Here is a 21,170-nt window from a genome sequence, read left to right as displayed (position 1 = left end):
GCCCCGTAGAGTTTCCAAGGAGCGCCTGGCGGATTTGAACTGCCGACCTTTTGGTTAGCAGCCGTAGCACTTAACCACTACACCACCAGGGTTTCCAAAAGATCACACTCATTGAAAATCCTATAGAACACACACACATCTACTCTGACACGTGCGGTCACCGTGAGTCAGAACCGACTTGACAGCTGTTGGTTTGATCACTAGAATTAGTTTTTACTCCAGAGCCAAATGCTTAAGTTGTATTCCTTGACCTTACGTTTTCAGGTAATACTCAATGGCCTGCCGGGGCTGTAGCTGACGTGTAGCATGACCTTGGCCCGTGAATCCACGTAGCTGGGATGCTGCATGCTCCAGCAGGACACAATAAACACGTGCTGCATCACAGACTTTTCCCAAAGACTTGATCATTTTTACAGCAGTCTATGGTGATTTGTAACCTTGTTTTAGCAGCTCCTTCTTTGCTTGTGCTAAGATCTCTTCTGAGAGAAGTAACTAACGTCTGTTAACCTAATTTTTTTCCATAAAGTCTTCAAAATGGAGATGTTTCACATTTCAGCTAGCGTGTCACTTCTTCCTGAAAGCCCTTGATTTCCATCCCCAAATTCATCTGTATTTCAACGGACTGTCCTTAACCTCCACTATACACCCCCAGGACTGTGTCTTGTTGGTGCTCACACTCAGTAGGCGCCCACAGCGCCTTACTCAATGAATGGGTTGTTATGTGTGCATGATATAAGCAACTTAATGGACACGAGCTATGGTAACAGAACTCTTAAAGAGGCAAAGCAAATGAGTTGGTACAATTTTTATGGGTTTGGGAACAGAGCAGTGGAATGAAACACTGTTCACAAGCCATTTTAACAATAGTTTTTTCATTCACCAGCTTTTAACACAGGTGAGGCTGGCATCTGTGAGCTATATACTTCGTATTCTAGGACTTACCTGTAGAACATTGCTCTTTCATATTAACATTTTTAATATGCTGCCAAGATGTGGTATGACAGAAGTAAAGCTTTAAAATTATCTTATAAAGCCACATCTACATTTTTCCAACATCAAAGGTTATATCTCGAATTCAAGGAAAAATGTCTTTTTTTAATTGTACGAATACTGTTTTTTTAGAAGTTTTCAGTCCATGCTTCACATTCTATGGCAAGCCATTCTCTTTGTATCTAGTCTCATGTATTTCTACCGCTGCTTGTATACGTTTCAGGGTTTATGTTAGTATGTTTACTTCTGGACGGATCATTACCTATTTCATTTGCCTTTCTTAAGCTCCACAGACATGGATGCTCAATAACAGAAAAGGTCAGGAAAAAATACACCCGAGCATATTTTTTAGAAATGTTCATGCTGTCTTTACAGCCATTTCAATGTCTAAACTTAATACAAAACAGAAAACTTTAAAGACCTATTTATAACTTAGCCTTTTCTCCTTTCATCCTCCAAGTAACTTTCAATACCCCATTTTTCTCTCCTGAACCTCCAATCCAAATATCCCATGACAAAATGACCTTTTGTAAAATTCCCTAGGGTAAGGCATCTCCAAACGGGATGACTCTTAACCTAACAATCATCTTTTTTTCTCTTCTAGCAAGGGATTTCATGCCTTAGGTTCTGCGCTGTTGACCTAAGCAGGATTTAAGATCATTTTATCTTGGTCAACATGCCTTCCAGGAAGGATCTAAAATTGTATCCCCCCCTTCGCCCAACAGATTTCACTCCTATAGTCTGGGATGCAGTGGGAACAGGGTTGGACGCAAAATGTAAAGGACCTACTGTTACCACATACAAAACATGCAAAAGGAAGTTTCAGCCTTTGGGCCTTTTTAGTCAAAAATCTTTAAAAAAGGGAAGATCTTTGAAAACAAGACAAAACAGAAAAAAATGATATAAGAAGGCTTTCTCTGAATAAGTTATAATCACTCTAGAAAGATGTGGATCAAAAAGGTAAATATATATCCAACCTGAAAAGTGTTTTCTAATTCCGGATCACTTTCACTGCACCACTGTTTTTGGCTCATGGGTGTATTTTGGAATCATAAGGAGGTGATATACAAAATATAAAATTTTGTGTGCATTAAAAGATGTTTTTAAAGGCTGTATCCGAAGTATTTTGAAATCAAATCACGCATCTGGGATACGGTTAAAGAACGCTGGCTGGGGACGTGGGGGAAAAAGGGTGGGATAGAGATAAAACAGGAATCGGAAAATGTTTGTAGTTATTAAAGCTGGGTGATCAGTACATGGGGTTAAATACACTATTTTTGCATGTATTTGAAATTTTCCATAACTAACAGAGAAGATAAAAGGAAGTTTCTGGTGAATTATAAATGTGTATTCTCTAGGATGCAAAGTATAAAACCCTTTTAGCATGCATGGAATGGAGTTAGTACTATTAGCTCACTCGTTGTTGATAAGAACTGTTTGTTTTCCTTACAAGAGATTTCATGTTCTTCCCAAAAGGCCAAATTCAGTTGTATATGTAGGTAAAAAAAAAAAATACCATAAAAACATGAGTATGTCTACTGTCACCTTTATATTGCGCTCCTTTCTACGGTTTCTAACAGAGTTTATAATCTTGGGTATGGGCCCCTACCCCAAAACATTTTATTCTCCGTATTTGAAGAGAAGTGTGCTGGAGTACTGGAAAGCATAATTAGGCCAACTTATTCTGAGTTTTCTACACTATCAGATCTCCTGAACACAGCAGGCCCTTACAGGTTTATTTTCAATATGCTTCAAGAAACGTGCCAACCTTAGAGTTGAAGTAAGAAAAAAATCAACAATTACCATTTAAGGAGCACTTACAACGTGACAGGCACCATGCCAACATTTTCATAAAGCATTCTGTTTTCAGTCCCATGAAAGATGGTGTATGGAGTACCCTCATCACCATTCTTTAGGTAAGTGTGGGTCAGGGAGGTTCAAAAGCCCAGTAGTACGCGGGTGGAGCCAGAATTTGAGCCAAGTCTGTCTGACTGCAAAGCCTGTTGGACAATAATTGCACACTCTTGTCTGTGATTGCTTCCAAAGCAGAAAATAATTCAGGAAACTTGAGGTTTGAATTTATCCTTTTTAGTGTTTTAAAGATATCACTTCCATAGTTTTGTTACAGTTCAGGGAAAGATGGTATGATCGGGTCACACGGAGGTGTCCCGAGGCTCTCCTCCCGAGTAGCAGAGTGCAGTGATCTGCCTTTGATAAGATAGGGAAATGAAGTTTATTAAGTTGTGCGGGAAAAGCAGCCTAAGCTGCTCAGACAATGGTAAATCTCAGGCAAAGAGTTTAGGGAGAGAGATTCAGAAACATAAAAATACCTTAGTTTTATTAAAGCATTTTTCCAACTGGTTTTGATCGGGTATATTGACGGCACATACTCTACTACGGCTTCTCATGTGAACATAAAGAAATATGTTTGAATAATATCTTTAAAATATTTCAAATTTTTATTAAATATTTTTATTGTTTTAAGATCACAGTTAAAGTACTTTAGCATGTTATACACATGACTTACATGTGCAATTTTTAGAAATATCAAATTAGGTATAAGATTGTGAAGAAATTATATAAACGTGTATATTGACTTTTACTACACATACATCTAAGAAAGCAGTAATTCTGTTGTACCATTACGTGGAAATCATTTATTACATGGCATGTTTACACCAACTCTAAAGAGAACCAAGCCAATTTCTGAAAGGAAAAAAAAGAGCGATTCCATCATGCTGAAACTGTCAACGGGCTTAGGACCTGGCGGGCCACGCGGCTGCGGTCGGTTCACGACTTGTACATAAGCAGCTCAGACCTATGCGAGTAGTTCACAATCTGGTATGCGGAATCTCAGGTGGTTTTTAATTCTTTTCTTTTTCGACAAATTCCTGAGAGCAAGAGACTCGTTTAGTGCTAATGAAATGAAAAAAATGCTGCTGCTGCCCTCCCTTCTGCTGCTCAGCCCACAGGGCTGACCCTTTGGGGGCTGCAGGGCGACAGCAGTCAGCTTAGGAGACGCGTGTGCTGGGCGACTTATGGGAGAGCCTGTGAGGTAAGGTTTGCACTGTGAGTGGAGGGCTCGGAGGCTTTAATTAGGTCCTTGGTACTCAGTAACCAGTTCTGCCCGAGTTATGAAGTCTTTGGAAGGAGTAGCAATGTCCGTAATAACTAGTTCTATGCACAAAAATCAATTTGAGGGCAGGATCAAGAAAAGTGGTCATGGAACTATTAAGTACAAGGTTTCTTCTCACAAATAAAATTTGGCCAGAAGAGAAAACTTTCTTTTTAAAGAAAATGTATGTTTATGTTTTTGAATAAAATGGTAGCACAGGGAAGTCTGAGGGGAATCAAATATATTTGTCTTGTTATTCACTGTTTTGTTGCTTCTCTGCTCTGACATGTAAGTGAAGTAATATCCCCAGTGAAAACGACAAAGTCATTCAATACGGAGTATAATAACTTAGCTATCACTTCCAAGCTAAAGCAAAGCAGTCCATCAAACCCTGAATACTTCACCAGACTTATCTCGTAAGATGAACTGAACTGCTTCCTTTTTAATAAGTATGATGTTAGTCTAAATAAGATTATTTTTTAAAAAAATCCCCAAACTCATATAAAAACAATCCAAATCCAGTTCTTTGGGAGTACTTACATAATGAAAGGAACATCTAAATACCAGTACACTTTTTATAAGGTGCGAACAAGGTCATCTGGGGAGCTAACTTTTAATTTCTACCTAGCAGCCACTCCGAATACTTTACAGGTCGAATGTAGTAACAGCATCTGCTTCTACTGCCCATTTTCAGCAATACATTGTTCTCTCTGGAGAAGGTGGTTCATGAAGTCCAAACACTGCAGTGGAAAATAGTGGCACTGAAGGTAGAAGCATAAAAAAAGAAAAAAAAAAAAAAAAAAGACAAGCCTTTGAAACACGACTTACTGAAATTAATTTTAAAGCCGAGGTAGCCCGTTAGGATTGGCCTTCCATAAGGGCTCTGTGGAGCAGTGCAATCAAAGGTGACCCTCCTCAACAGTGTCACGTACACCCCAACTTTCCCTTACAAATGACGACTCCTTCCTCTTCCCAGTGAAGTGGTGACACGTCTCCTCTGCTGTGCTGACGCGGCCTCCAGCCTCCGCTGCTGGTCTTCAGAACACTTAGGATTCATACAGTAGATTCACAGGCAGCATGGTCCCACTGCTTCACATTAATGCCAAACTAGGTACAGAGCTATTTGGTATTCCCTTCGCCCACCCTTATAAACAAAAACATGTCATTCCATTGTCAGTTTACTCCTGTAACAATTTATAAATTGCTTAAGATTTTACATAGGCGCAAACATTTCCATACGTTGAGCCGAAGACTGCGGAGTGACAAGGAGATTCTGTATGATTTGGGCAGAGTAACATCTGACTTGAGAAAACGATGGGATTGAACATGTCAGATTCTACGTGCCAGGCGGTTCAGACGCTCCTTTCTGTTCATAGTGTTCCATCACACTCACCCACCGGTTTTAATGCAGGAACAAGAAAAACAATGACAATCTGGGAATTATTTCAGCATGGCTTTGGGACATGGCATTGGTAGAGAGCTCACAGGACAGAATTAAATGTATTTCTAAAGTCAGAGCACATTTGTGGGGAAAAGGCTGTCAGAATTACAATAGTATGATTTATCTTTTAAACAGGGTTTTAATGAAGTTAAACAGTTTTGATCTGAAGCTCTGTGAAAAAGCCTAATTTGGGGACAAGAACCTGTATTTCCAATGTGGCTATGGGACATTTTTCTTTTTCCCAATCTCATATACAGTACCCAAACAAATAAAAACTTAAATGATGTCTTACAGTAATTTTTCTTTCACTCAGCTTCTTAGAGCTGACGCTTCAGTTACTATAATATACTCTACACACTTCAAAATGACACAGGAAATACTCAGAATAACTAAATAAATAAAAGCTAAAGAAAACTGGAACAGTACTGTGTCTCCATCCGAGACTAAACCATCTACTTCCAGCATTACAGAGAAGGGCTAGGACAATTTTTTTCAAAAGATTTATATACAGGTTTGAATCCAGAAATTAAGGTTAAAAGCATAAATATTGATAATTTCACCTAAATTCAGAATGGTTTCAGAAAGATATGATACAACGGTTTAGAATCAAACAAGGCAGAAGAGCATCATGTTTTGGTTTGCTTGGATATACATAAGGTGCGACAGTCTTCTCTCTGGAGGATGCTCGTGGGCCACGTTAGTGCGGCTGGTGTCTGCTGGCAGATTAATGTACACACCATAGCACTGTGATTTGCCAAAATAAAAAACATGAGAGAAATAACGGGGGGCAGGGGGGCGGGGGGGACGACGACACTACATGTTGGTCTGAAATATTTGTGCTAACAAATTTTGTTACCTGAAAATACCAACACCCCGCTCCAGCAGATTCAGGGTAATGAGAAGCACTATTACTGTAATGAAGACTTCACTCATAGAAACGACAAGGCGAGTGTCTACAGAACTATAAAGCTTTGCAGGATTTCTGCTACTCTCAGTCCCTAACCGCTTAAAAATTAAGCATTTCTACAAAAAGGTTTTTTTTAAGTATCTGAAAACAGTCATATCCAGTAGGTCGCCCTCCCACCCACACCCCTGCCTAAGGGAAAAGCCACTGAGGTTTAGGAAAAGCAGATCAAGTAAGATCTTCATCACATAGAAAAAAAGTAATTTTTTGTTTTGCTTCTTTTTTAAAAAAAGGTCCCATGAATATACAGCAATCTCTTAAGGAATCTAGTGAAAGTCACTGGAGGACTGACAGGTGCTCTGGGAAAAATAGATCTACTCTAACATGTTCTAGAGAATACCAAGTTAGTACCATTGTCAAGGTGCATGTTCTGCACCACACAATTTCTGTTGTTGGTGTTTTGGATTTTAGCTAATTTTAAATCACTGCTAGCAAGTGGTCCAAAAACTCCAACAGCCACCAACACTGGGACCCAGCCATTTTTAAATGTTCACTTTTTGTTTGGAAATTTAGAAAATATTAACAAAACAGCATCTGAGTAAAAATTTCATGCTCAAAATGTGTGATGGGGCTGCTGGCCTGATTTATTTCTATGTGAACAGGGTTAGGCTTAACCTCTGATTAACGCTTACAAATCCCTCCTTTCTTCATCCCCACAATGACTACGCATCTTTAAAGAAGATACTGTCCTAACACTCTGCTGCCCTTTTTATCTGCTTTGAAGAAAAAAAAAAAAGCTATTTTTTTTTGTTTTCCATTGTACATATTTCCCAGCACCGAAACTGAAGCAGTTAACTACAACTGTGAAAAGCTAAGCCTAGTCAGTGTTAATAGAATCACCTTTTTTTTTTTTTTTGGTATGGCTATTAGGTCAAATTACGATTAGAAAAGAAATCATCATTACAATTCAGTCAAGTATAAATAAGAAAGCTAGATAAAACCATGTAAACTGTCACCATTTAGAGATCTAATTCAAAAGCTTCAAACTTGAACTAACACTATCAAAATTCCATCAGTTTGAAAAATCAATAAAAATTATTGCTGGAATCCAATAATTAGAATTTGGTAGTTTGTGCTGTGATGCAAGAGTGGGGAGATACTTTGTGCTATGGAACAAATACCCTGTAAAATCTGAAGCCTCAGACTAATTTTGATGTATCACTTTGCATCTGTTGCTAGGAGACAAGACACTGTGAATGAACGTCAGGTGGTTAAGTCAATATGTTGAATGTTCTAAGCCAGCTAATCCACTTGGCACTGGCATATGTACGGTTGGTTTATGTTCAAAAGCAACAAAACACAAAAAGGAAACACAGGCTTGCAGGTGATCTATGACTGGGAGTCCCACTCTGGGTAGGCATTCCTCCCTGATCACGCACTCTATACCTCCTAAGACACAAACTCGAAATGGCTCTAAAAACCTGCAGTGCCCATTAGGCTGTGCATAGCAAGTGCTACCCGTCCAGTCTGTCTGTAATGGATGGAAAAGGTCTGTATCACAAAGTCCACACGGAGTGAATGTCTTCAATGTGTTCAGAATAGTGAAGTAATACTAAGGTCACTTCTGAATAATATTTTTGTTTGTTTGTATGAACAATCCATTGGTCACTTAGACCCCTGTGTAAAAATAAAAGAATCCTCAAGGCATGAAAACATCAGTAATCTGTCATCTGCAGGACTCTTCCCCTGTCTGGGAAAATATTTGCCACAATTTGCCCCAAGCAAATTCTTCTTGGTCACTCAAAGCTACGAAAAAAATTCAGCTTGTAAGAATTGTAATTTTTTCTCTCTCTCTCTCCCTTCTTTTTGCCAGCAAACTACCATTCTGGTGGCAAATATAAAAGTGCAGAATATATGGACCACGAGGCCGAGCATACACCGCTAACAATGGTACACCTGCCTGCCCATGCTGCTTGGGAGTCTCTGGAATAGGCTTTTTAATATTTATTCTACAATATAAATGTAGGTATAACCTATTATATAAACCATCTTAGAACTTAAATCTCCATGTACAAAAAAGACTAAGAATATCTAATAATAACTAGTGCAGTGCGTCAGTTTTTGTTTTTTTCATTTTTTGTTTTGTTTTGAAAGAATAGCTAGGTAATATACGAAACTAGTTTCACACTCTGGTTGGTAAAAGAGACGCTGGATGAGCTACAGTAAAGGCAGCCTTTTACCAAGTTACCACCAATTACCGTTAAGAGCCTTCAATAGAAAGCAAAGCTCCAGGATCATTTCATTTCTGCTCATTATCAGACAAGTAACACCACCCTCAAAGATTCTGGGTTCCGAAAGAACAAACTGGCCCAGGGTGCTAACTTCTGTTACAAGTGAATCTGGGCCATGTGGGGCAACAAGCACTTGTTTGCGGTCTATATTTTCCACCATATGGACTGGCTAGCATCCCTCGGAAAAGACAAGGCTAGGGTAGTAGGTAAAGCACAATGTTTTACAATGAAAGGGCGCTTCACTGGTCAGCACAGGAAATAAGTACAGGAGCCTGGGGCATTTCTTTTGGCTGTCCGTCATGGGTGAGTGGAGTTGTCCTCTGACCTCTGTAAGACAAGAGAAAGAAAAAAAGAGAAAATCATTTATTTAGAATATGCCACTGGAGGTAGGTAGGAGAGGATGAAAGATAATGAATAAAAGCTTCTCAATATTTTCCTTAACAGCTACTGCTCTTTTACTGTCACTTATGGTATTTCATTTAAATAAAACTGTTATTGTCTTTAGAACTTTTTTTTAAAAAAGGATTTCTCATCTCAATTCCCCTCATACAACTCAACAGATACGCTTTGGATTCTAACCAACCACACCTTCATTTTGTAGAGCCAAAACCTGAAGCGCCAGCATATTTGGGACTGCTCCCTAAGAGGTGGGCAACTTTCCATCAGGGGTTGTGGTTCCTGGGCCGCCATCTTCCTCCTGACCCACTGATGTTAAAGACAACATGTTCTTTTCCTTAACTTGCCCAAGAAGAAAATTCCTATGATAATTGATAACCTTGAGGTTTATATCTAAAGACATATAATAATAAACCCAATTTAAACTTAAGGCCAATCAAAGCGATGGCCCTTGAAGAGATAGTAGAGAGATGGACTGCCATTCTAAAACAATGAATGAAGAAACAATGAACGCTCCTAACTAAAGGAAAGTCTCACAGGCATTTGGAGAGAGTGTGTATGGGGAAGAGCTTCAGATTGTAAGAAAATCCAGTCCATGTGGGCCAAAACCAACACATATGTAGGGAGAACTCCAGACAAAATTCATGGAAATTTCCACCATTTGGATTGGAACCATGCCGAACATAGCTGCTTTTTCATTCAGCTTTGTATAATTGGTAGGAAAAAAATATGATTCACTTTGTGGTTATGAGAAAACTGTTCAAAATTCTTGGTAATTTCTATAGAGCTTTCTATTCTCAAAAGATAAGACTGGATACCACCTTGACATTTGCTAACAGGCCTAGGTGGCCTAGCCAAAGCTCACTCACTGTTCCATCCCATAGTTGGGGAGGGGGGGAGCACAGATAGCACTGAAGATATGTGAAGCAGCAACAGCAATGTTTTCGTTGGTTCAGCCTTTCAATATAGTATTTTCTTTAGATACAGTAGAAAAAAGGACCTATTTCAAGATTCAAGTTAATATTTGTTCCATAACTACATGTAAGTTTCTTGGGTGCACATAAAAAAAAAAATAATGTAAATAAATTACAACCTTTGGGGGGGGTTCAGAATCTGAGGATCACCTGCCAGCCTAAGACATCAGGATTTTAGAAAAAATGTGTTAGAATCAAACCTCTGGATTAATCAGTTTATTCATGGATGGATACTGCTGAAGTACCAAATATTCACTATGTTCAGCTCTTTGTTCAAGAGAGAAGAAATTAAAATGGCATTTTTTACCTTTAAGACTGAATATCTAATAATATTACAGAAACCAGAAGATTTTTAATAAATATTTAAAAAGAAACATAAAGAGGAGAAAATGTGAAAGATGAAAAGTATAATCTGAGAGAGAGAGAGAGAAATTGAGGAGAAAGTCCTAGTTAATAAACGGAAAAAGAAAAGGAGGTGGGAACATGGGCAGGAGGGACCTAGGTGGCTGCTGATGGTTCCGGCCTCCAGTGGAAGGGTCAAGCAAGAGCGGTCCAGATTTTCTAGGACATGACAGATGCTTGCTTAGGAAGCGTGCTAGAGCAAAGCATTAAGGGTTCTGGAGTTAGACCTAAACTTTGAATCTTGTCTCAGGCACTAACTAGCTGTGTGCTCTTGACTAGTTAATTAACCCCTGAGCCTCAGTTTATCATTAAAACGGGACTAAAAACATCCATTTTAAGGATTAGATTTAATGAACTTCTCTGCTTAAAAGCTCCTAGTAAACAAACAGCAGGCTCTCAACAAAGGTTTGTTCCAACTCCCTATTTCCTGCATTTTATAAAACTGCCTTTCTGTTAGGTTTCTGAACCTAGTATCAGATTTTTAGTGGCAAAAGGGCAGATGCTCTATTTTCACCCTAAACCTCACTGGCCACCCTCTAAATGACAAACCTAGGTGATGCCTAAGCCATACTTACTGGTGTGTAACCCAGGTCTTTTTAGTTAACCCAGGTACAATTACATTACGCCTATAAACAGAGAACTGGTTGGTAGGTCTGCTTTAACGGGTAAAGACTGAAGTGAGAACTAAGGCTCCCCAGGGTGATCTGTCCTTCTAGATATTAAGAATACAAACCATTTGTTAGGTTCATAATAAATTCTAGTAACCAGTATTGTTCTTTCTAATAGGATGTGAAAAAAGAATCTTTACTCACACCACTGTTCCTCGGCCTGTTACCTATCTTGTTGTTGTCAGGTGCTGTCGAGTCGATTCCAACTCACAGTGACCCTATAGAACAGAGGAGAACCTCCCCATAGGGTTTCCAAGGAGCGCCTGGTAGATGTGAACTGCCGACCTCTTGGTTAGTAGCCTGAGCTCTTAACCACTTTGCCACCAGTCTCGATAACTATCTTAGGCAGTCATATTTCAAGAACTACCTCATTTATTCATTCACCCATGGATGTAACTGGAGCTAAGGGGACGGGGGGGCGGGGTGTGAAAAGTAAAAAACCAGTGCTTTCCTTTTGAGACACTCAAAATATGCTGGGAGGAGACACGAAGCATCAGTAAACAACTTCAACCCAGAGTGGAGCTGGTCTAAGAGAAGCGGCAGCATGCAGGGGCAGCAGGGAAAGAAGCCTGGGGCAGCAGGAGAAGCTGTGAGAGGAGGACAGAGGTCCAGGCTGGTGGCGGGGCTGGGGGGGGGGTGGGCAGCAGGAGGTCACCAGGCAGGAGCTCTGCTTACTGGGAAGGGATCCCAGGTGAGTGCAGGGCAGGGGGTGTGGAGCACAGGGGGGAGGTAAGCACACAGGTAAGCTGAGGCTTTCCACTGCTGGAGGCTGGGAGCCATGGAAGGCTGGCCAACAGCGCAATGTCGTGACTGCAGCTATGTTTAGAAGAGAACTCTGGCAGCAAGGGCGGCTGTGTGGAAGGCTTTTCTGAGCCCGGAATCACGATGCCACCTCAATTCTTGTATTTAGGCATATGTTTTTAACTCCTCTTCCTATGTGTATGTTTGTCCTCTGTACTAGGCTGTAAAACTCCTGAGTGCTGGAGAAGTGTCTTGTGTGTGATCTCCCTCAGACACTAACAAAGCCTGTCAGCATTCACTTGCTGTTAGGAACTTGCAGTGAACATATGAAAAGGAACTGGACTTTTTGGAACTATCTAGAGGCTATTTGTGAGGAAGCATTAGAGCTGTAATAGGACAGGGGAAGAACAAGAAGCAGACAAAGCTTATGTCAGGGCCTCCTCAGTCTGGATGTAAAAAGGAGAATGGGCCTGGCAGGAGGGTCTACAGGTTGTGCTAGGTTTCATGCTCTTTTGTACTAAAGAAAGTCTAAGAAACCAGCTTTTCTGTGGGAAATCCACTGTGAGTAAAAATATAAAATGCCTAGTATTTACAAAAGATTTTTGCCTTCTTAATACGTAGCAGAACACCCACTGACACCGAGAACTTAATGTACTTTCCGTGGCTTCACCAAGTTCAAGGGGCTTTCACAGGTATGATTTCGTTTGATCTCACAATGTCACTGATTCTTTGAGGATATCGTTATGCTCAATGTAAGATGAGAAAGCTGAGGTCCAGGGAAATAAATTACTTTGTATAGCAAACTGGAGAGCTGGAGAAAATTCCGGGCCTTCTTCCTACCATCAGTCAGATGCTAACATGCTCCTGCCCCTGAACCACACTGTCTTCTTATCCTATCGCCACTCCAACACCATCCTCAGTGGGACCTTTGCCTCGGACTAGCATTGACTGAGCGAGCACGGGCTACCTATTCCACACAAGTCTATGAGAAGAAGATCACTCACCCCCATTTTACAGCAGAAAAACTGAGGGTGAAAGGCTAATGACTTTGCTCAACATCTGGCAGTTTGTAAACAGCAGAAATAGGACTCAAGCCCAGGCCTGACATTTGACTCCAGAGTTCATGCTTAACCACTGGATCACACTGCTTTCCTTGTTCTCTCAGGCTGTTTATAGAAATGAAGCTTAGCCACAGCATAAGAGATTTAAGACAAAATACTCAGCTGGCTCTATTTCCTTGTATTTTCCCATACTGCTAATTAGCACACACACTTTTCTAACACACAAACAAGTGTGCTCAAGTCCCACAAGCCCCAATGCATTGTCAAAAATGCCACAAACCACACCAGAAAGGACAATCTGGGCTTCCATGCTGCTTCTCCATCCATGTGCCATGGATGGGGGTGAAGTTCAGGAGAGTCCCTGGGACCCTGGCACTGACCTGTGCACATTTTCCATGGCTGCCACCTCGGCCAGCGCAGCAAGGCTGAAGAAGGCAGACACGGCAGGCATGTCTGGAGTGCTGCTCCGCGTCCCAGCTGCCTCGGTGTGGTGTGAGCATTCGTCGTTGCAGTCTGTCTCGGCCATTTTGGGGAGACGCCTCTGCAGTTGTTCCTTTGGTTTGTCATCTGTAACAAAAGAGAAATCCATCACGAGAGGGTCACTCTGTTCTCTCCGGAGAAGACGCAGAGGCAACTGTCTGCCCGTCAAAGTGAAAGGCGCTAACACTGGTCGTCCCTGCTCACTCCTGCCATCAAATCAAACAGTGAGGCTCTAGCGGAATCTCTTCTCCTGTGGTAACAAAGTGCTTTTATTAAGCTCAATTGCAACTATGAGCACTACTGTGCCCGAAGCTGAGCTGAAGACAAGCTGGGCTTTATCCAAGGTCAGAAAAGAGTCAGTCTTGGAGTGAGAGGGAAAAATGGACCTTGGCCAAAATAAAGCCCCAGGGGTATCTTCAGAGGGGCCTGTAGACGCTGTAAGAAAGCCCTCAAGAAGCCGGCTGACTAGACATTTCTGACCAAGTCTCAGCTCATGCCCTACTACAGCAGCTTGGACTCCTGGTGTGCCGTGACACCAGCACTTGGGATTGCCGAAGCCGCAGAAGCATCAGTCCTGAGATCTCAAGGTGTTACGTGTATTTTGAAGACCTAGTGGAAGAGATGAAGGGCCCACTAGTACTTATGAAGAGATGACTAAAATGCTATGCAAATACACGTACTGGAAATGAGTACAACTTTGTTCTATGTGGTCATTATAGAGGAGGGAAAATTTTTATCATGGTTTTAAAAACATTTTAAATAGAGAAAGCAATCAATAATGGCTATAAATGTCATATATTAAGCCATGCGAGTGCTATGATGTTTTTCTACATAAAAGGGACCATTTTCTAAAATGTCTTTCATTCTTCCTACAAGTAAAATGAGGCTATTACAGCCTACAAAATGAACACCACAGAGCAGAAACCAGAGGCAAAAGTGAAGGCGGGAGGGCGTGCTGGACCAAAAGTCAGGAAAACTAATTTGATTCCTCATCCTACTTCCACTGAGATGAATATACTCAGAAACAAAATTTCATCTCTTTAAACTTCGTCTTTTATATGACAAGGTAAAATTGGGGGTCTTTAAGATATCTCATGATTCTAACGACCTATAAATGTAAAACACAAGAAAAAGTAAACAAAATGCACTAATTCTTCTCTAAATCGGAACTCAGCAGATAGATTTACAAATCTGATATTTATAAATATCACCCTTAAGAAACACTCATTTAAATATATTTTCTATTTTTAAAAGGTCATCATGACCTTTGATCTTTTCCTGGAACCTGGACTGGAGGGGGAGGATACTTTCCGTGGGGCTGACGGGAAGACTGGAGGTGCCAAAAGGCAGGAAGGCAGCAGCTAAGACCACTAACGCCTAGCTGGCCAGCTGCCAAAGAGCCTCCAGACGGGAAAGGGGGCTGCTGAGTGTTACTCACTGATCCCACCCTGTATCTTGGGACTCTTAGGCAATTCTACTGCGGCTGACACCACTGGGAACAGCAAACAGACCACAGACCATCTCTGAAAATGCGAAAATTCACAGTAAGATGCTATTTGGTTAAGGATTGGCCCACAGAACTCCAGAAATCCATAAGCACTTTCAGGCCCCCACAGTGGTCTGAACTGGATCACAGAAGTATTGGAGGCTTTTTCAGGTTCCTTAATCTGTTGGTTTAAATACCTAATAGTCTGGCTTGTGGTGGCTTGCATAGTGAACCATGGAGACACTGATTCATCTGGAACTTTTCAAATTCTAGGCTCTTTGAGAATTTACCTAACCAAAACTGTTTTTGTGCACGCTGAGAAAGGGAAGGAGATGCTGACAGTCCTAAATACTGCCTTTCCTTTTTAGGAATTCCAGAAATGCTCTTAGAAAAAGAGCTATTGTTTCAAAACATGGAATAAAACATGTTCATTTGGATGTCTGCAGATAATTAGTTCTCAGGGAGATCCACAAAGAGAAAATGTGACTGTAACCCAACCCACAGAACAGACCTATTTTTCAATGCGGATCCCAGGGTGGCTTATAGTCATTTGCTGGCCAACGTGGCCATGATGCCATCCCGGTCACCTATTTGCTCTAGTAATCTCTGTCTAAGGCTCCCTCTTCTTACCCAAAGTACCTCCTGCTGGTGATACTCGGCCATCTGCTGTCCTGACAAGGTGTGTGATCTTGGTTTTCCTTGCTTTTCTCTTTTGGCTGCCCACCAAAGGTTCTTGCATTGTTGTTGGCTCTGGAGTGTTGGGAATGGATAGGGCATTTTTAACCTTATAAGCAGGCTCTATGGTGTTTTTGTCTTCTGAAAATATGGCTGCAACAGGACAAACCATACATATAGTTACACACAAAAATACAAAGCACCAACACTGCTCTTGGAACGAAACATTTCTAAGTGTCGGACCCATCTGAATGGAGAATTTACATTCAGAGTTTTCAAAGCATTGATGGAAAAATAAAATATTGTCCATATTTTTTTGTTACTACTTATTTATATTTGCACTGATGAATTAAGTACCGAGGATTACGATGCCCTCTACCAGAACACTAAACAAAGAGGCCACTGGAGTAACGTTTTCTAGTAAACCCACCTGTGATCAGCGGCCCCTATCCAAGACCCCTGTGGCCAACTGGTCGACAGAGGATGGTAAAAAGTTTCTTTTCTTCTGAGAACACTGAGATTAAATGTGTACTTTCTAAACTTACAGCTGTGGCTGCAACATTTATTTGCCTTCAGTCACCAGGCTGGACTGATCAAAGAAATTATTTCTGAGGTCTGACCTTCTTTTATGCATATTGACTACTTAGTAAGGACGTGACAAACCTTGGTGAAGCCAGAATATGAATGAAACTGTCTCCCATTCTCTGCTTTCTAGGACAAGGTGAACGTGCTTAGTGAGATTCTGATGACGTACCACGTCAGCAGAGTTCATGGAAAAGTTAGTTTTAGGTATTCTAACTTCAGTGTCAGTAAATCATTTAATGGTACAGCCTTATATCCTTAGAGTTACTGTGCAAAGAGCAAGAAAGGCACCTACCACGGTTCCGATAACAAAGTTCGTCACTGGTTCGAGAAAAGTGCTTGTGCCTTTTCTTATATATTTCCTAAGGTGCTTCCCTCTACCCTTAGTTTAAAAATAAGATAACAATAGGCAGATCAGTATATTAGGCATTTAGGAGTCTATACATGTAGTCTAGTTTCATAATTGAGACTTTTTTAAAAATTATTCCAGGGGCCTAAGGGGGGTTAAGCGCATTGGGAAAGACAAAGAGGCATCTTTTCATTCTATCTATCCAGGCTCATAAATAGGCATGTTGTTGTTGCTGCTGTTAGGTGCCACTGAGTTGGTTCCAACTCCTAACAATCCTATCACGACAGAAGGAAACACTGTCCAGCTCTGCACCATTGTCACAATCGTTGCTGTATTTGAGTCCATTGTTGCAGCCACTGTGTCAATCCATCTCGTCAAAGGTCTTTGTCTTTTTCGCTGACCCCCCACTTTACCAAGCCTGATGTCCTTTTCCAGGGACTGGTCCCTCCTGATAACATGTTCAAAGTATCTGAAATGAAGTCTTGCCCTTCTCGCCTCCAAGGAACACTCTGGCTGTATTTCTTCCAAGATAGACTTGTTCGCTCTTCTGGCAGTCTGTGGTATATTCAATATTCTTCACCAACATCATAACTCAAAGGCATCAATTCTTCTTCAGTCTTCCTTATTTATCGTCCAGCTTTTGGATACATATAAAGTGACTGAAAACACTATGGCTTGGGTCAGGCACACCTTAGCTCTCAAAGTGATATATTTGCTTTTCAACACGTTTAAAGGGGTCTTTTGCAGCAGATTTGCCCCATGCGATCTGTTGTTTGATTTCTTGACTGCTGTTTCCCTAGGCGTTGAATGAAGATCCAAGTAAGTAAAATGAAATCCTTGACAACTTTGATATTTTCTCCATTTATTATGATGTTGCTTACTGCCCCAGTTGTGAAGACTTTTGTTTTATGTTGACGTGTCATCCACACTGAAGGCTGTAGTCTTTGAGCTTCATCAGTAAGTGCTTCAACTTCTCTTCAATTTCAGTAAGCAAGGTTGTATATTCTGCGTACTGCAGGTTGTTAACGAGTCTTTCTTCAATCCTGATGCCATGTTCCTCTTCATATAATTCAGCTTCTCGGATTATTTCCTCAGCATACAAATTGAATAAGCATGGTGAAAGGATAGAACCCTGACACACACCCTTCCTTGTTTTAAACCACGCAATATCTCCTTGTTCTGTTCAAATGACTGCCTTTTGTTCTGCACTAGCACAATTCAGTGTTATGGAATTCCCATGCTTTGCAATGTTACCCATTATTTGTTATCATCCACACAGGTGAATATCTTTGCATAGTGAATAAAACAGAGGGAAACATCGTTCTGGTATTCTCTGCTTTCAGCCAAGATTCAGCTGACACCTGCAATGATATCCCTCATTCTACATCCTCTTCTGAGTCCAGCTTGTATTTCTGGCAGTTTTCTGTCAACGTACTGCTACAACCATTTTTGAATTATTGTCAGCAAAATGTTACTTTGTAATATTAATGATATTGTTAGACAATTTCTGCATTTTGTTGGATCACCTTTCTCTGGAATGGGCACAAAGATGGATTCTTTCAGTTGGGCTGGTCGGGTAGCTGACTTCTTGGCATAGATGAGTGTTTCCGTTGCTGCATCTACTGTTGAAACATCTCGGCTGGTATTCTGTCAATTCCCGGAACCTTGTTTTTTTTGGCAATGCCTTCAGTGCCGCTTGGACTTCTTCCAATAGCACAGGCTCTTGATCATACGCTGCCTCCTGAGATGGCTGAGTGTTGACCAGTTATTTTTGGTACAGTGACTCTGTGTATTCCTTCCATCTTCTCTTAATGCTTCCTGTGTTGTTGCATATCATCCCCATAGAATCCTCCAAAATTGCAACTCAAGGCTTGAATTTTTTCTTCCATTCTTTCAGCTTAACAAACGCCAAGCGTGTTCTACCCTTTTGGTTTTCTGACTCCAGGACTTTGTACATTTCATTATAATACTTTACTTTGTCTTCCCGAGCCACTCTTTGAAAGCTTCTGTTCAGTTCTTTTACTTCATCATTTCTTTCATTTCCTTTAGCTACTCTACATTCAAGAGTAAGTTTCAGTGTCTCTTCTGATATCCATTCTGGTCTTGTCTTTCTTTCCTGTCTTTTTAATAACCTTTTGCTTTCTTCATGTATGATGTCCTTGATGTAATCCCACAACTGGTCTGGTCTTCATGTCCTTGATGTAACCCCACAACTGGTCTGGTCTTCAGTCATTAGTGTTCAAAGTGTCAAGTCTATTCTTGAGGTAGTCTCCAAATTCAGGTGGGATATACGTAAGGTTGTACTTTGGCTCTCATGGACTTGTTTTAATTTTCTTCTGCTTCAACTTGAACTTGCATAAGAGGAATTGATGGTCTGTTCTGCAGTCAGCTCCTGGCCTTGTTCTGACTGATGATATTGAGCTTTTCCATTGTCTCTTTCCACAGATGTAGTAGATTTGATTTCTGTGTTTTTCATCTGGTGAGGTCCATGTGTGTAGTTGCCATTTATACTGTTGAAAAATGGAATTTGCAATGAATAAGTCGTTGGTCTTGCAAAATTCTATCATGTGATTTCCGGTGTCGTTTCTATCACCAAGGCCATGTTTCCAACTACCAATTCTTGTTTCTAACTTTCACGTTCCAATCACTAATAATTATCAATACATCTTGATTGCATGTTTTTATCAATTTCAGGCTGCAAAAGTTGGTAAAAATCTTCAATTTCTTCATCTTTGGCATTAGTGGTTAGTACGGAAATTTGAATAATAGTCATATTAACTGGTCTTCCTTGTAGATGTATGGATATTATGCTATCACAGACAGCATTGTATTTCAGGATAGATCTTGAAATGTTCTTTTGACTATGAATGTGATGCCATTTCTCTTCAATTTGTCATTCCTGGCATAGGAGGCCATATGATCGTTTGATCAAATTGTCATAGCAATCATTTTTCTGATGAAAACGACGGGAAAGTGGGTCAAGAAATCAAGGTATGACATGATAAACTTTATGCAAACTAAACCCAGAGGACAACTGAAGGTGCTTATCAGAAAGTGTATTTGAAGTTGGACACTGGAAATTAAACAAAATATCAATAACATAGAAAGAAAAACTAAAACCAAAATAAGAGGGGACAAAACAAAAACCAGAACAAGTCAAGGTATGAAAGAATGCCCTTGTTGGAATAAATACTTACATAAGCTTCATTTTTAAATTTCTAATCTATATAACTCTCTAATGGGTTCAAGTATATTTGTAAAAAAGGAAGGCCATGAATTCCTAAGATCTTTGCTCTGGAAATCATAGCGCTTTGTCTTAAAAGATGTCTGAAAAGAAGAGCTTGGTTACAGACTTTCCATTCCAAAACAAAAGGAAAATAATTTGCATTACATAAAAAAAAAAAAAAAATTATCTGCCATGAAGGCTTGTGGCTTGGCCTTACCTCAATATTGAATAATATGGCCTTGAAAAGATAAGCTTAAGACAATAGAGCTGTTCTTAAAAAACAAAAACTATTTGGCAGTGTTCCCAAATACATTTTGAAGCAAGTAATCAAAAATCAGGCAAAGGGCTTCTTTTAAGTTGTACATTTATACTCAGGTTGAATGGATCTACCTCAATGGTGGGCTACTTTTCAGAACGTTAGATATTTAGTCTTAGAGCATTTATACTTTGGTATTTGGCTTAATGCAGGCCAGTGATGACATATATCTTAAAGTTTTTTTAAATAACTTTTTTTCAATACAAGTTTCCAGTAAAACAAAAGAAAATTTGGTTAGAAAAACTCAAGAAATTTTCATGACTCTAGCCTTAAAATTCAAAGCTCCTAAAAGTGTATCAAAACACCTAACCCATTGCCCTCAAATCAATTCCGACTCATAGCAACTCTAGGACAGAGTAGAGCCGCCCCATAGGGTTTCCACACCTGTCATCTTTATGGAAGCAGACTGCCACATCTGTCTACTGCAAAGCAGCTAGTGAGTTCAAATTCCAACCTTTTAGTTAGCAGTCGCGCAATTAACCACTGTGCCACCAGCGCTCCTTCCTAAAAACATAAAGAAGGCAAAATCTGAAATTACAACGAGCATTAACTAACCAATATTGCTCCATCAGAAGCCCTGGTGGCGTTGTGGTTAAGTGCTATGGCTGCTAACCAAAACGTCAGCAGTTCAAATTCACCAGGTGCTCCCTGGAAACTCTATGAGGCAGTTCCACTCTGTCCTATAGGGTCGCTATGAGTCAGAATTGACCTGATAGCAATGAGTTTGGTTTTTTGGTTTGATCGTTCAGTCACAAGCTTCAGAATTTCTAGTTTCTTGTCCAGATCCATTAGCTACACCTTCTAATTATAACAGGTGTCTTGTTTGCCTCTCCAGTATGATCGCTACATTAGAGATGGTCCTTCCAGAAAGAATATTAAGCTCTTTCCTCTCCTAGAAAGAGCTTTTTCTTCCCAGAAAAAATCCAGAACTTGTGAAAATAATGGTATAGCGGAGCTTCAAAAATGAAGGGTACATTACATCAGAAGAGCTGCTTACAGAAAGAAAAGCACCAAGAAGGTAACGAGAGGAGCCAAATAGTTTGAGGAAGGTACCCAGTTTCTACCAAGATCAT

At 40.3% G+C, this 21,170-nt stretch overlaps 1 protein-coding gene across 7 annotated transcripts in view; it reads right to left on the bottom strand.

Annotated features, from left to right (window-relative positions):
• Positions 1-3,131: 3,131 nt before the first annotated feature.
• BBX (BBX high mobility group box domain containing) overlaps positions 3,132-21,170 on the bottom strand; it is a 294,477-nt gene continuing 276,438 nt past the window's right edge. For 4 of the 7 annotated variants that reach the window (XM_049858245.1, XM_049858250.1, XM_049858247.1 and 1 more), the window contains 3 exons: positions 15,580-15,777; positions 13,364-13,550; positions 3,132-9,068 (listed from right to left, as the gene is read on the bottom strand). In XM_049858245.1, the coding sequence (XP_049714202.1) occupies positions 8,981-9,068; positions 13,364-13,550; positions 15,580-15,777 (473 nt within the window). In that variant the 3' untranslated portion in view covers positions 3,132-8,980. The remainder of the gene's footprint in view (positions 9,069-13,363; positions 13,551-15,579; positions 15,778-21,170) is intronic. The other 3 variants (XM_049858249.1, XM_049858251.1, XM_049858248.1) reach the window with 2 other exon arrangements.

Source organism: Elephas maximus, chromosome 18 (assembly GCF_024166365.1).
Source record: "Elephas maximus indicus isolate mEleMax1 chromosome 18, mEleMax1 primary haplotype, whole genome shotgun sequence".
NCBI lineage: Eukaryota > Metazoa > Chordata > Mammalia > Proboscidea > Elephantidae > Elephas > Elephas maximus.
Note: the sequence above shows the minus strand (reverse complement) of the source record. Positions and strands in the feature narration are given on the sequence as shown.